This window comes from Thamnophis elegans, chromosome 6 (assembly GCF_009769535.1).
Source record: "Thamnophis elegans isolate rThaEle1 chromosome 6, rThaEle1.pri, whole genome shotgun sequence".
Lineage (NCBI taxonomy): Eukaryota > Metazoa > Chordata > Lepidosauria > Squamata > Colubridae > Thamnophis > Thamnophis elegans.
Genome location: NC_045546.1, coordinates 4,161,306 through 4,176,413, shown reverse-complemented (window position 1 = coordinate 4,176,413; position 15,108 = coordinate 4,161,306). Strand labels below are relative to the sequence as shown.

Sequence of the window (15,108 nt, the reverse complement as noted above, 5' to 3'; positions counted from 1 at the left end):
GGAAGGATGGAAGGCTGAGTCAACCCTGAGCCGGTGGGATTTGAACCGCCGAACTGCTGATCTAGCAGTAGCCTGCAGTGCTGCATTTAACCACTGCGCCACCTCGGCTCTTATACAATGCTTTCCCTAAGCTGGAACAGGTTTCTGTTCCTTACTTTTTCCTCCAGAAAAAAATGGGGGGAGGGGGGGGGGAATACCAAAAAGAATCGAAAAACATTTAACATCTATTTTAACACACGCACACAAACACACACACACACACATATTTGTAAAACACGTTCCATAAGCAACACACTTATAAAACCCGTTTTAAGAATGAAACGGGTTGCTTTTAAAAGTCTGTTTTATGCCATTGAAAAACGTCAATTTAAGGAAATAGTAATGACATCCTTCTTAATTGTTCTATCGATTTATGGCGCTTTTATGCCACTTTCTTTAGGCAAATCTCAGAGCTCGCCAAAAAAAAGAAAGCAGTACAGCACATCCAATCCATGAAAGTTCACGATAGACGATCCATAATCAATTCGGCATCGGTAACAGCGTGAAGCAAATTAAAATAAACGGCACCTATCTACACCTCGGGAACTTAATCCTTTCTAAATCCTCAATTGCAGGCTTAAACAGCCAGATCTTCTAAATGTATTTTTCTGATCTTAATTCTGAGGGCAAGTGATTCTTTAGGAGGAATACGCTATTAAACCAACTCAACAGTGGTGGGTTCCTACCGATTCGGATCAGTTCGACCAAACCGGTAGTGGTTTGACGGCCCGGGTCATTGGAAGTGGCAGCAACCCAGGCCTGCCACGCCCCCAAAACCGGCCACAGTTGCCGCCATCTTGTTTTCTGCTTCTGCACATGCGCAGACCAATTTCTATTGCACTGGGCATGCGTGTATCACCGTGACCCGTCAAAACCGCACTCGACTAAGCCGCGCCCGATTAAACCTCGGCGCTGACGTCATCAACAGGGCGACAACAGCCAGCGCGGAGAAAGAAGGGCGCTTTAAATAGCGCTTTGAAAGCAAGCCGATTCAACTTAAGGTAAGGGTTAGGTTTAGGGTTAGGTTTAGGGTTAGGTTGAGGGTTAGGTTAAGGGTTAGGTTTAGGGTTAGGTTAAGGGTTAGGATTAGGTTTAGGATTAGGTTTAGGGGGGTTAGGTTTAGGTTTAGGGGTTAATTTTAGGTTTAGGGTTTACAGCATGCTTCTGTCTCCGCGCTGTTGTCGCCCTGTTGATGACATCAGCAACGCGGTTTAGTCGGGCGAGGTTTAGTCGAGCGCGGTTTTGTGGTGGAACCGTGTATCACAGCCATGAGCAAACCGGCAATAGCGACTGCCGCAACCCACCCCTACAACTCAGACGTACAATCATCAAATAGTAAACAACCACCTAATGAAGGAAGCACCAAGAACATTCCTGCCAACACGTAACAGGGCAAGCCGCTGGTATATAAACAGAGAGCCAACACCGCGCTCCTTGTAGACTGATGACGTTACCTAGTTGGGTCGTGAAATGTCTGCAAGAAAACAACCAAGCTCGGAGAGCACAAAGCATATCACAATAAACCAAGGTTCAAATCTCTTCCTGGACCGCTTGCAAGGAGTAAGGAATTCTAAGCCCAAATCTGACGAGGGAAGATTCTACTTGGGAGCAAGTGATTCTGTAGATACTTAATGACCAAAATTATGTAGGACTTTATGCAGTGGTGGGTTGCTAATTTTTTTTTTACTACCAGTTCTGGTAGTAAAGACTGGACTACTGCAACGTGCTCTACATGGGGCAGCCCTTGAAGAGCATTCGGAGACTTCAGCTTGTCCAGAATGCAGCCGCACGAGCGATCGTGGGTGCACCTCGGTTCACCCACGTAACACCTATCCTCCGCAAGCTGCACTGGCTGCCTATTGGTCTCCGGATACGCTTCAACGCGCTAGTCGTCACTTATAAAGCCCTTCATGGTATTGGACCTGGGTACTTGAGAGACCGCCTGCTGCCAATTACCTCCACCAGACCGATTAGATCTCACAGACTAGGCCTCCTCCGAATTCCATCCGCCGGCCAGTGTCGACTGGCGACTACCCAGAGGAGAGCCTTCTCTGTGGCTGCTCCGACCCTCTGGAACGAACTCCCCATGGAGATTCGAACCCTCACCACCCTCCAGGCCTTCCGCAAAGCCGTTAAAAGCTGGCTGTTCCGACAGGCCTGGGGCTAAAGAGCTGTTGCCCCCGTCTCGAATGGTATGACTGTTGTGTGTTTTTAAATTATGTATTGTTATGTTTCGTCTTTTATTTTTTGTCTGTACCACCCTTCCCTGATTTGAATTGTGAGCCGCCCTGAGTCTCCTTCGGGGGGAAAGGGCAGCATATAAGTATAATAAAATCAATCAATCAATCAGTTAGGGCGCGCTCGCGCTACGCTGCTGTGCATGCGCAAAAGCGTCCAGGTGGGTGGGAGGAGCTCCCCACCACCACAACTACCGGTTCGCCCGATATGTCACGTCCACACAGGAAGGTCCAATTAAGTTGATTTATTGCTAAACAGCCTATGCTCAGAAATCTCATCAGAGAAGAAGATGTAATTTAAAAATTACTAGATTGTGTGGAAATGGATAGGTTGACATTGACGATAAAGATGTCAACTCCTAAAGTTGTCAATAAAGACGATGCAAAATACTTTCAAACATGGGTTTTATCTTATCAGTGGTTGGATAATAGAAATAGAAATTTGAAAAGGGAAAAATACTATTGCGTATGTTTTATATTTAATATATTATTATTATTATATTATATACTATCATGTTAAGCAAATGTACCCAGATAATAGGCTGTTCATAAAGTATTAATAGATGTTAAGGAAAATATATAAATACATTCTTTAAAAAAATCTGCTCAATTAACAATTAGCACCTGCTTTGACTTTATCTAAGTCAATTATCTATGGTCCTCAGGATTCAAGAGAGATTGGACTTTGTTTGTGACTATGTAGGAATTCTAACCTAATGCCTCTTTTTACTCCTCCCACAGTTTCTCCTCTTTCTCCTCCTCCAGTCTAGAACAGGCGGGTTAAACTCAATTTCATTGAGGGCCGCTTCAGGGTTGTGTTTGGCTTTGTGGGGGGGCAGAGTGGGCATATCCAGCACAACGTCACTCATGTAGGGGGCACCTGTGGTGGCCCAAGTCCTCTGCCAGCGGGAAAGGGCGCCCAAGTTCCATTTTCGGCTGCGACGGCCTCCTGCAACCCTTTGCCAGAAAAAAATGGAGCTCCGGTGGGCCACCCACCACCCTCCCGAGCTGTTTTCACTGGCAGAGGATGGTCCTTCACTGTTTCCAGGCCAGATCTGAACACCCCGCAGGCCAGGTCCAGCCCCCAAGCCTTGAGTTTGACACCCCTGGTTTAGAAGCAAACTGGCAATCAGTTAATCTTCCAGGTTCTGACAAGACTGGGGCCTTCTTCCTTTACTACTCAGGCTTTGCACCAGCTAAAGTTGTGTACCCTCAAGTTCCTGTGTAGTCTTCCAGGGCAGTCCCACATCGAGTCATTTACAGTAATCCAGTCAAGGGGAGACTGGCGTGAGAAGGACCATTGCCAATACCTCTGTTTCATCGGCGAATGTCCTTTGAGGTTTAACTTTGTCCTGTTCTACATTATCTTCACTTTCCCCCTTTTCTTCTTTCCGTAGAATCGGTGGAGAACTGTCCCAGCAACTGTTACGGAAACGGGGACTGCGTTTCTGGAACCTGCCATTGTTTCCTCGGATTTTTGGGGCCCGATTGTGGACGAGGTAGAACTTAATTTCTTTTTTGTTAACTATCATTACTGACATGGAAGGATGTTCTAAATAAACGCGGGAGTGTCGTTTCAGCTCTACACGAAGTTGTGTCTCAAAGACACTTAACCAGATCAGATACAGCTGAATCTTAAATGCCCTACTAGGTTTTGTTACTTTTAATCTCAGTCTGGGTGGTTTGGTGCATTGTGTGAATTCAGCCAGTCTTATTATTTCTGTTGTGGCCTGTCAGCTGCCGGCCCCTTTGGCAGCTGAATCAGAGGAGGAAGAGGAGGAGGCGTGGGAGTCGGAATCAGCATTAAGGCAACCAGAGAGCTCCGAAGGGGAAGACAGAATGGAGCTGGCAGAGAGAGAGAGAGAGACAGAGGTGGGGCCAGGGCTGTCCATCAGCCTTCAGATGGAGAATCAACACCCCCAGGTCTGGAGGTGGCTGATGAGGAAGAGGAGGAACAGCTGGGTCCAGTGTCTGATGCGCAGATGCACAGAAGGCAGAGGGGAGGAGAGCAGTGGAAATCTGTGGGCTGGTCCTTGGGACAGAAAAGTCATTGCTGCTAGCGAAGCCCTACCCTAATTCTGGGGATAAAAGGCAGGGGGCGGAGATGAATAGATGTGGCAGACAACTATTCACCTTCCGCCCAGCTGGACTTGTTAGCCAGCGTTGAGAGAGATCACTCCCCTCTGGCTGCTGTGGGTAACCTGGGAGACAGCCTTGAGAAAGATATGCCTGGAATGTGCTTCTGTTTGTTGCTGATTCGTCCCATCCCCATTGCCTATGGCAACTCGAGAGCAGGCCAGGGAGGCTTTGCAAGTTGACACAAAATCAGTGAGGAAGCCAAACTCACTTAACAATCGTGTTCACTAACTTAACAGTGATTCCCACTTGACAAGTGTGGCAAGAAAGGTCGTAATAGGAGGCAAATGTCAGGCCTGCGATTATATTCCTTTTAGAATTTTGGCCTGCCACACTTTCTCTTATTTCATTATGCTGTTTCATTAGTATAGTTGATGGGAGGGGGGAATAGACAGGAATAGGATTGCGGAATGTATTGTTATCATTCTTTCCTAGAAGCCAAGGTCATCTTTTGTCTCCGCACTTTTACACCTGACTGGAAGCAGCTGGGTGGAGACGCCAGCGTGGAAGAAGAAGATTGGACCATGTGATGGATTGTGGGTGTGGGGACAAGATCATGAACTTTTAAGTGGGTGGAATTGTGGTGTAATTTCCAGAATTGGGATTAACACAGATGTGCTGAGGAGTCTGCTTTATTAAATTGGAACTTTAAGGATCGTTTTGCCTTGGACTCTGATTTAATTCGACATGATACTTGGAACGCTGACAGCAAAATTCATTGAATGAATGTTTCACTTAGCAACAGAAATGATGGGCTCCATTAGAGTGGTGTAATCTGCGACTACATATAATCCATCTTAAATTCCCTCCCCCTGTATCTGATCAGTGATCATGTTTCTAATCACCTTTTTTTCGTTGTTGCCTTCTTCCTTCTCAGCGTCTTGCCCAGTGTTGTGCAGCGGGAACGGACAATACATGAAAGGACGTTGTTTGTGTCACAGTGGATGGAAAGGAGCCGAGTGCGACGTCCCCACCAATCAGTGCGTCGACGTCTCTTGCAACAGCCACGGGACGTGCATCATGGGAACCTGCATTTGCAACCCAGGTTACAAGGGAGAGAGTTGTGAAGAAGGTAATTTCCTTTTAAGATTCTGCGGGTACTTTCCCCGCCATTGGATAAGTTTCAGAATGCCTTGACGTTTGTTCAATTCATTTGCTGTGGTTGGTGCTGATGGAGTTTTGGGGAGAGGCTCCCCCAAGCGGTAAGACTTACAGCAATGTTTCTCAACCTTGGCAGCTTTAAGATGGGCAGATGTCAACTCCCAGAATTCCCCAGCCAGCGCTTGGGAATTCTGGTCATCGTTTCAGGCCAAACAGAGGAACAGAAGAAGCAAATGTGGGTGAAAAAGCAATTAAAGTAGCAGCAACTTCCGACTTCCTGCAGGCTTCCTCATTGAATTTGCTGATGGGAATCTGGCAGGGAGTGTCAGAAACCTTCCTTCCTTCCTTCCTTCCTTTTTCCTTCCTTCCTTCCTGTTGTGACTCAGCAGAAGTTTGCTGTGAGTTGAGTCGGGATGCAGGATTAACAATGCTGCTGGGGCTCGTTAGTGTCGTCTTCTGGAGATAAAAGGATGGAGGGTGCCACGCCCTGGTTGCAGAAGTCAACGTTCGTCGTTCGTTCGTGGTTCATGGTTCATCGGTCGTGGTTTGTTTGTGAGAGGCACTTGGAGAAGTGCTTTGCTTTCTTTCTGTACACACCTGGTTTTGCCGTAAGAGATCTTTGTTTTGCATTCTGTTATCTTCTTGCCAGAGACTTTATTTATGTTTATTTTGGGCTCGCAGCCAGCGGGAGCCAGGACTGATAAAGTTATTTCCTTTTAAGTCTGTCTGACTATCGTCTGTTAACAAGCGAAGAAGGGGGTGTGTGTCAAAAACTTCCTTCCTTCCTTTTTGTCCTGTATTCCTATCCTATTGTATCCTGTATATCTATTCTCTTCTGTCCTGTCCTGCCCTGTATATCTCTTCTCTTCTCTTCTCTTCTCTTCTCTTCTCTTCTGTCCTGTCCTGTCCTGTCCTGTCCTGTCCTGTATATCCCTTCTCTTCTGTCCTGTCCTGTATTTCTCTTCTCTCCTGTCCTGTGTATCTGTTCTCTTCTCTTCTCTTTCCATATTCTATTCTATTTTCTATTCTATTCCATTTTCTATTCTATTCTATTCTATTCTATTCTATTCTATTCTACTCTACTCTATTCTACACTACACTTTCCCTTTTTCTTCTTTTCCTTTCTTAGCTGAAGATGCCAGAGGCCATCCTGTGGTTTTATGCTGCCTCGCCATGTTGTTGTGATGCCTTCCTTTTGCACCACCTCTGGCTGGGTAGCGTTGCTCCTGAAACACCTGGCAACACCCCCCCACCCCTCCCCCCGCAACCGCCTTTTCCCTCTTCATCAAAATTATGGATGCCCCAATTACTTCACTCCCTATTGTAACCAGCATTAGACGTAATCGATGGACTTAAGTGTGTCTAACCTTGTGTGGGATAGCAGCATTTTTCATTTACTTTGTTTTTAAGGACATCCCAGGAGACAGGACGCACACATCAATCCTGCCGGCGTACACTCACCAAAGTTGCACAAACCCCCAATATCGAGAGACTTAAGTAGATTAGATATGGATATGAATAATCAATCAATTCCTTCTCGGCCAGAAGCTTCTGCCAAATAGAAGCTTTTAATACAGTCTGAAATAGCTCCATCTCCATCCGTCCATCTGCCATTATTTCTACTTTAGGATAAACCATTTTCCTCCCTTAAGGTTATCTGAAAGCGTTTTTTTTTCTCCCTGCACTTGACTAGCACAGAGTTCCTTGCTGTAGCAGTAACAATAGGACTTAGACTTATATACTGCTTCACAGTGCTTTTATAGCCTCCTCTAAGCTCTTTACAGAGTCAGCCTCTTGCCCCCAACAATCTGGGTCCTCATTTTACCCACCTCGGAAGGATGGAAGGCTGAGTCAACCTTGAGCCGGTGAGATTAGAACCGCCGAACTGCAGATAACAGTCAGCTGAAGTAGCCTGCAGTACTGCACCCTAACCACTGTGCCACCTTCTGACAGTGTGCAGAGTTAACCTGCAATACTGAATTCTAACTACTGTGCCACCAGGGCTCCCTTCCTTCCTTCCTTCCTTCCTTCCTTCCTCCCTCCCTCCCTCCCTCCCTCCTTCCTTCCTTCCTAATAGTACTTAGACTTATATACTGCTTCACAGTGCTTTTATAGCCCCCTCTAAGCTCTTTACAGAGTCAGCCTCTTGCCCCCAACAATGTGGGTCCTCATTTTACCCACCTCGGAAGGATGGGAGACTGAGTCAACTGCCTTGAGTTAATCAGGATCAAACTTCTGGCAGTGGGCAGAGTTAACCTGCAATACTGAATTCTAACTACTGTGCCACCAGGGCTCCCTTCCTTCCTTCCTTCCTTCCTGCCTTCCTTCCTTCCTTCCTTCCTTCCCTCCCTCCCTCCCTCCTGCACCCCTCCCTCCCTTTGCAATAGCACTTATATACTGCTTCACAGTGCTTTTATAGCCCTCTCTAAGCGGTTTACAGAGTCAGCCTCTTGCCCCCAACAATCTGGGTCCTCATTTTACCCACCTCGGAAGGACGGAAGGCTGAGTCGACCTTGAGCCTGGGGGGATTCGAACCGCCAAATTGCAGGCAGTCGGCAGGCAGCAGAAGTAGCCTGCAGTACTGCACTCTAACCACTGCGCCACTGCGGCTCATAAACACAATATGTAAAAATAAAAGCCATGGAATAGGTGTAAGGGAAGGATCCTAGGTGTTCTTTGACCTTGGTGGTTTTCTTGCAGGCATTTCATGACTAGCGATGATGCTAGGAGCACTGATGATGTTACCTAGTTGAGTAATGAAACGTCTACAGGAAAACAATCAAACTGAGGGGACACCAAGGACCCCACAGTCGTTGTCTTCCTCCTCCTGCTGCTGCTGCTGCTCCTTCTCCTCCTCCTGCTCCTCCTCTTCCTCTTCCTCTCCGCAATTCCCACCCTCTTCCAGCACTGAAGATGTTACCCAGTTGGGTAATAAAATGTCTTCAACAAAGCCACCAAGCTCAGAGAGCACTAAGCTCCCTTGATCTATAAAATACAGGTAGTCCTCGACACTAAATGGACAGTTGTAAATCAAGGACTACCTGCACTCTCTAAAATTCAAGGTTGGACTCTATTTATGGACGTTGTTTCTCAACCCCATTTCTTAAGGATTGACAACGTTTTCTGCTGCTTCATCTGTCATTAGCTTTTTTCTTTTTTAAAGGCACTTACAACGCTGAACTTAATTACGATTCTTTCCTGGTTTTGCTGTAATTTTATTTACATGTCTTATTTCTCGACTGCTTGGTAAGTCTCTTGAGGCAATACAAGCCGAGTCGAGAGCTTTAAATAAATAGAAACTCGACATTAGTTGGCCCGCAGCCCAAATTTTATTTTTTTTAAAGCAGGAAAAAGAAGTAAAGCGAAGCTTTTCCACGCAACTTGTTGACTGAAGTATCTTTCCCTCTGCGCTTGAATCTTTTGCATCAGGTGTAAGAGCTGTTCCCCTAAGAGGAAATTAGTGCTGAAAGAGTGCATAAAGGCTGCTACACGGAACATTTATTCAACTCAGTTCCTCTCTAAATCCTTCCGTAATGTTGATTTCCAATATTTTACAAACCTTAAGGTTTTTCCTTTGGAGGAGGGTACAGATAATAAAGATCCCATCTCTTTATTAATATAGTATGTTTACAGTTTTATGGGGCACCCTCTATTTATTTCCTGCAATGTTAAGTTTAAAAAAATATTAATCCCATTGTGAGTTTTCTTCTGCCTTGGCTCGTATTTGTAAAAATAAAAAAAAACCTGAATAAGCCAGAGGTCTCCTTCTTGAAAATTTTAAAGCAGTGTCTTCTTTGCACCCAAACTCCATCTTAATAACCAGCCAGTCAACAACTAAAGAGCCACACACAATAGGCACTGTGTAAGTAGCACACACAGAACAATGCAGAACACACACACTGGTGAGTGAGAAGCTCGGCACGAGACCAAAGACTCGTAAGACAAAAACCTGTGACCGACCCAGATTAGATCCTGCAACATTATCCCGGGACAAGTATATCCACCTGCATTGGCAAAAGTCTTAAAGTTACCAAGGTTGGAGGCCCCTGGTTAGATCCAGAGGTGGTTGTCAGGATTCCAAAGAGCATCCAAAATTAAATCAGAGTCCAAGGCAAAGTATTCCTCAATGTTCCAATTGATTAAGAGAGACATGTTGGCACATCTGGGGAAACCCGAATCTGAAAGCTTCCTGGTTTTCCCCACCCCAGTTGAAAGTTCAAGATCTTGCCCCTCACTCCCACAAGTCCATCCCATGGTCCAATCTTTCATTGCCATGCTGGCAAGTTCCACCCATCCAGTTCCGGTCAAGTGCAGAGGTGCAGAGACAAAGGATGACCTTGACTTTCTAGAAAGAATGTTGTTATGGCTACATCGCATCTAACTCCGTACAAACCCCCCTCCAATTTTCCCACAATCGAAGAGGCATTGTAGAATAATAGAAAGTGTGGCAGGCCAAAGTTCCAAAGGAAAATATGACTGCACACCTGACAGTGGTATTCAGCCAGTTCAGACTGGTTCACCCGAAGTAGTAGCGCAAATCGCTACTACTGCCCATCTGCCCCAACTCTATGCTGTCATAATTAGGTGCATTTTTTGAGGCCAGGCGCATGCGTGGAAGGCATGAGTGCAAGCAAAGTGCATGCACAGAAGGCTGGGTGCGTCTGGGGTGAACCAGTGGTAACAAAATGTGAAACCCACCGCTGGGTAGATCAAGTGCTGAAACCTGGTTCCCCTTTTTGCCCGCCTGCAAATAACAAGCCATTATTTTGCACTCTCTTTGCATAAAGACAAATTTATATAGGTCCAATTCCATTCTGTACTTCAGGGCCTATTTAAATTATTATCTGACTTGGCATACATTGTCTGAATAATCTGAATTTTGTAATCTATCCTCCTCCTCCTCCTCCTCCTCCTCCTCCTCCTCCTCCTCCTTCTTCTTCTTCTTTTCTATCTATCTATCTATCTATCTATCTATCTATCTATCTATCTCCATCTGTGTGTGTGTGTGTGTGTGTGTTCCAGCATAATTCTGGAATGCCTCAAGCAATTTCAACCAAGCTTGGTACACAGATGACTTACTCTCTGGAAACAAATAACTGTGGGGGTAAGACGCCTCTAACACCCCTCAGGGTGTGTGTTCTGTTAAGATACAACCTGTTGTGTCTTAAAATGGCTTCTACTATACAGCACAGTGGAGTTGCCATGGTAACGGCTTCACAGTACTCCACAAGGAGGCTCCCTCTGGTAAGGGGGGGAATCCAACAATAGAAATTACATTTGTTCCGGACATTTGTGAATGTCTACTACAGGATAGGGGTAAAGAAATCCCTGGGCATCAGCGGGTTAACAGCTCGTAAAGAATAAAAGCTTGCTGTGCCCACTCTCACCTCAGTTTTAGGAAGTTTAGTCATGTTCCTCCTGATTTGTCTTTTTTTCCCCCCCTGAAATAAAAAGTGTTTTGTTCCTGAGATCCTTTTCCATTGGTTTTTACCCATTTTTGGAGGTCTCTGTGATGCTGGAAATTTAGAGCCCCCGTTCCTGGGTGATTCTTCAGCGCCATTCCCACAATGAATAAAAGCCACAAGGAGTTTTAGGAGCCCCCATTCACTTTAGTTGGCTTGGCACTCATATATTCCCAGTGGATTGTGCCAACAGTCGTAGCTTCTGCTGTTCTCCCATTCATGGAAAGAACTCCAAAAACTGGGCTGAGCCACGAAGCTGGCTGAGCAGTGGGGTTTTGAAGTGTATTATTCTCTTTGAAGAAAAATGGGGAGAGGGAGTTAGAACCACAGAGAGTGGGAGGGAGGGAGAGATGGAAGTATTTGCAACAAAGAGAAGGAGGAAAAGGGAGGGAGGAAAGAAGGAAGGGAAAAAAGGAAAGCAAAAAAGAGCAAAGCAGAAATTAGGAAGGAAAAAAGAAGGAATGGGAAGGAAAGAAAAGAAAGGAAGAGGAAAAAAGGAAGGTAGGGGAAGGAAGGAAAGAGCAAGAAATGGAAAGAAAGAAGGAAAAAGAAAAAGAGCAAAGAAGACATTAGGAAAGAAAAAGGAATGGGAAGAAAGGAAGGAAAGGAGAAGGAAGAAAGGAAGAGGATAAAAAGAAAGAAGGTAGGGGAAGGAAGGAAAGAGCAAGAAATGGAAAGAAAGAAAGAAGGAAAGAAAAAGAGCAAAAAAGGAATGGGAAGAAAGGAAGGAAAAGAGAAGGATGAAAAGAAGAGGATAGAAAGAAGTAAGGTAGTGGAAGAAGGAAAGACAGGGAAAGAAAGAAGGAAAGAATAAAAGAAACAAGGAAAGGAAGAGGAATGAAAAAGAGTCAAGCAGGAAGGAACAAGAAGGAAGGAAGGAAAGAAAGAAGGAAAACAGAGGGAAGGAAGGAAAAAGGAAAGAAGTAGGAAGTTAGGGAAGAAAAAGGAATGGGAAGAAAGGAAGGAAGGAAGAGGAAAGAAAAAAGGAAGGCAGGGGAAGGAAGGAAAGAGAAAGAAAGAGAAAGAAGGAAGGAAGGAATAAAGGAAACAAGGAAGGGGAAGGAAGGAAAGAAAAAGAAGGAAAGGAAGGAAAGAAAATGGAACAAGAGAGAAGGAAGGAAGGCGGGGAAAAGGAAGGGAAAAAAGAGATAGTAGATGGAGGGAGACAGACAGACAGACAGACAGACAGACAGACAGACAGACAGACAGACAGCTAGATAGATAGATAGATAGATAGATAGATAGATAGATAGATAGATAGATAGATAGATAGATAGATAGATAGATAGATAGACAGATAGATAGATGAGACATAAAGATATAGAGGATAGATAGATAGATGATAGATAGATAGATAGATAGATAGATAGATAGATAGATAGATAGATAGATAGATAGATAGATAGATAGATGGATGAGACATATAAAGATATAGATGATAGATAGATAGATAGATAGAGAGAGAGAGAGAGAGAGAGAGAGATAGGACAAAGATATAGAGGATAGAGAGAGAGAGAGAGAGAGATGGATGGATGAGACATATAAAGATATAGAGGAGAGAGAGAGAGAGATGAGACAAAGATATAGAGGATAGAGAGATAGAGAGATAGATAGATGAGACATATAAAGATATAGATGATAGATAGATAGATAGATAGATAGATAGATAGATAGATAGATAGATAGATAGATAGATAGATAGATAGGACATAAAGATATAGAGGATAGATAGAGAGAGAGAGATGGATGGATGAGACATATAAAGATATAGAGGAGAGAGAGAGAGAAAGAGAGATGAGACAAAGATATAGAGGATAGATAGATAGAGAGATAGATAGATGAGACATATAAAGATATAGAGGATAGATGATAGATAGATAGATAGATAGATAGATAGATAGATAGATAGATAGATAGATAGGACATAAAGATATAGAGGATAGATAGAGAGAGAGAGATGGATGGATGAGACATATAAAGATATAGAGGAGAGAGAGAGAGAGAGAGATGAGACAAAGATATAGAGGATAGATAGATAGAGAGATAGATAGATGAGACATATAAAGATATAGAGGATAGATAGATAGATAGATAGATAGATAGATAGATAGATAGATAGAAAGATAGATAGATAGATAGATAGATAGATAGATAGATAGATAGATAGATAGATAGGACATAAAGATATAGAGGATAGATAAATAGATAGATAGATAGATAGAGGTAGGTAGGTAGGTAGGTAGGTAGATAGATAGATCAGTCGATCTCAGAACCTTTGCCACAGCGTCTAAGCAAGGGCAAGATTAAAGCCGCCATTGTGCCAGCCGTCTCCTGAAAAGGCTCGTTTGGACATGAAAAATGGCCCGGGCTTTATGATGAATGGCGTGTCCTAACCTGCACACGCCTCCCTCTCCTCCGGGTTAACGCTGAGCTAGCAGAGCGTTCTGCCTGCTGTGATGGAGACCCCCTTACAACTGCCTTCCCCCCCCTCTGTGGGCCTTCTTCGGCGGGAGTGATTAATCGCCTCACGGTAGCCCCTTGTCACTTATCCCGCAATCTTTGTTCTCCACGACTGAACCATCTGCTAAGCACTTTGGGGACCCGCAGTTCGCTTCCAACCCTTTTTCCCTGTTTGCTCCTTGATGTGGGGGGGAGGGGAGGGGAGGGAAAGGGGGTGGAAGCTGCCAGGCCTCTAAATAGTTGCCCCCCCCCGCCCCGGTTCATACATTCATAGCGCCAGTGATTGATAAAGCCAGCCTCCTTGCCTGGCGGATGGTCCTAAGAGAAGAGTTTGCACATTAATTTGCAGATTAACAGAGATGGAAGGGACCTTGGAGGTCATCTAGCCCATCCCGCGCCCAAGCAGGGGACCCTACACCATTTCTGACGAACAGAAGTCCAATCCATTCTTGACTAATGTATCTTGTCTGAGAGCATTGGAGCATATGCACCAAAGACAAATTCCTTGTGTCTCCAATCACACTTGGCCAATAAAGAATTCTATTCTATTCTTCCTTCCTTCCTTCCTTCCTTCCTTCCTTCCTTCATTCATTCATTCATTCATTCATTCATTCATTCTTTTCCTTTCTCTTCTTGTAAGCCTCCAGTGATGAAACTCCCACAATGTCTGACGGCAACTTCTGTTCCATGGGTGGATTGTTCTCACTGTCAGAAAATTTCTCCTTATTTCCAGGTTGAATCTCTCCTGGATCAGTTTCCATCCGTTATTCCTTGTCTGGCCTTCAGGTGCTTTGGAGAATAGCTTGACCCCCTCCTCTCTGTGGCAGCCCCTCAAATATTGGAAGATTGCTCTCCTGTCTCCCCTCGTCCTTCTCTTCCCTAGACCAGCCATGCCCAGTTCCTGCAACCGTTGGTCATATGTTTGAGCCTCCAGTCCCCTAATCATCCTGGTTGCTCTTCTCTGCACTCTTTCTAGAGTCTCCACATCTTTTTTCATAGTGTGGTGGCCAAAACTGGATGAAGTAATGATATGCTTGAACAGCCCATCTGCAGAAGGGTAGCATTAGCAATAGGCCTTAGACTTATATACCGCTTCACGGTGCTTTACAGCCCTCTCTGAGTAGTTTAGAGAGTCAGCATGTTGCCCCCCCCAAAAAAAACCCATCTGGATTCTTCCAACCTCGAAAAGATAGAAGGCTGAGTTAACTTTGAGGCGGTCAGGATCAAACTCCTGGCAACGAGCTGAATTTGCTTGCAGTTCTGCATTCTAACCATTATGAGTCATGGGGGCGCAGTGCTTAGAGTACAGTACTGCAGGCTACTTCTGCTGACTGCCGGCTGACTGCAATTTGGCAGTTCGAATCTCACCAGGTTCAAGGTCGACTCGGCCTTCCGTCCTTCCGAAGTGGGTAAAATGAGGACCCAGATTGTTGGGGGCAAGAGGCTGACTCTAAACCACTCAGAGAGGGCTGGAAAGCATTGTAAAGTGGTATATAAGTTTAAGTGCTATGGCTGTGCCACCCCAACTTGTTCCTTCTTTCCTCCCTCCCTCTTTCTTTTCCTTTCTTTCTTTTCGCTTCATCCTTTCCTTCAATGGGGAAACCAGATTCACTTAACAACCGTGTCATTAATTTAAGAATTGCAGTGATTCACTTAACAAATGTGGTGAGAAA

The 15,108-nt window shown here is 44.9% G+C and overlaps 1 protein-coding gene across 1 annotated transcript in view; it reads left to right on the top strand.

Annotated features, from left to right (window-relative positions):
- The window catches only part of LOC116510234 (teneurin-4-like), a 92,541-nt gene that overhangs the window by 63,522 nt on the left and 13,911 nt on the right, over positions 1 to 15,108 (top strand). Inside the window, exons 6-7 of the mRNA XM_032219703.1 lie at positions 3,674 to 3,775; positions 5,290 to 5,484. Of these exons, the coding sequence (XP_032075594.1) occupies positions 3,674 to 3,775; positions 5,290 to 5,484 (297 nt within the window). The remainder of the gene's footprint in view (positions 1 to 3,673; positions 3,776 to 5,289; positions 5,485 to 15,108) is intronic.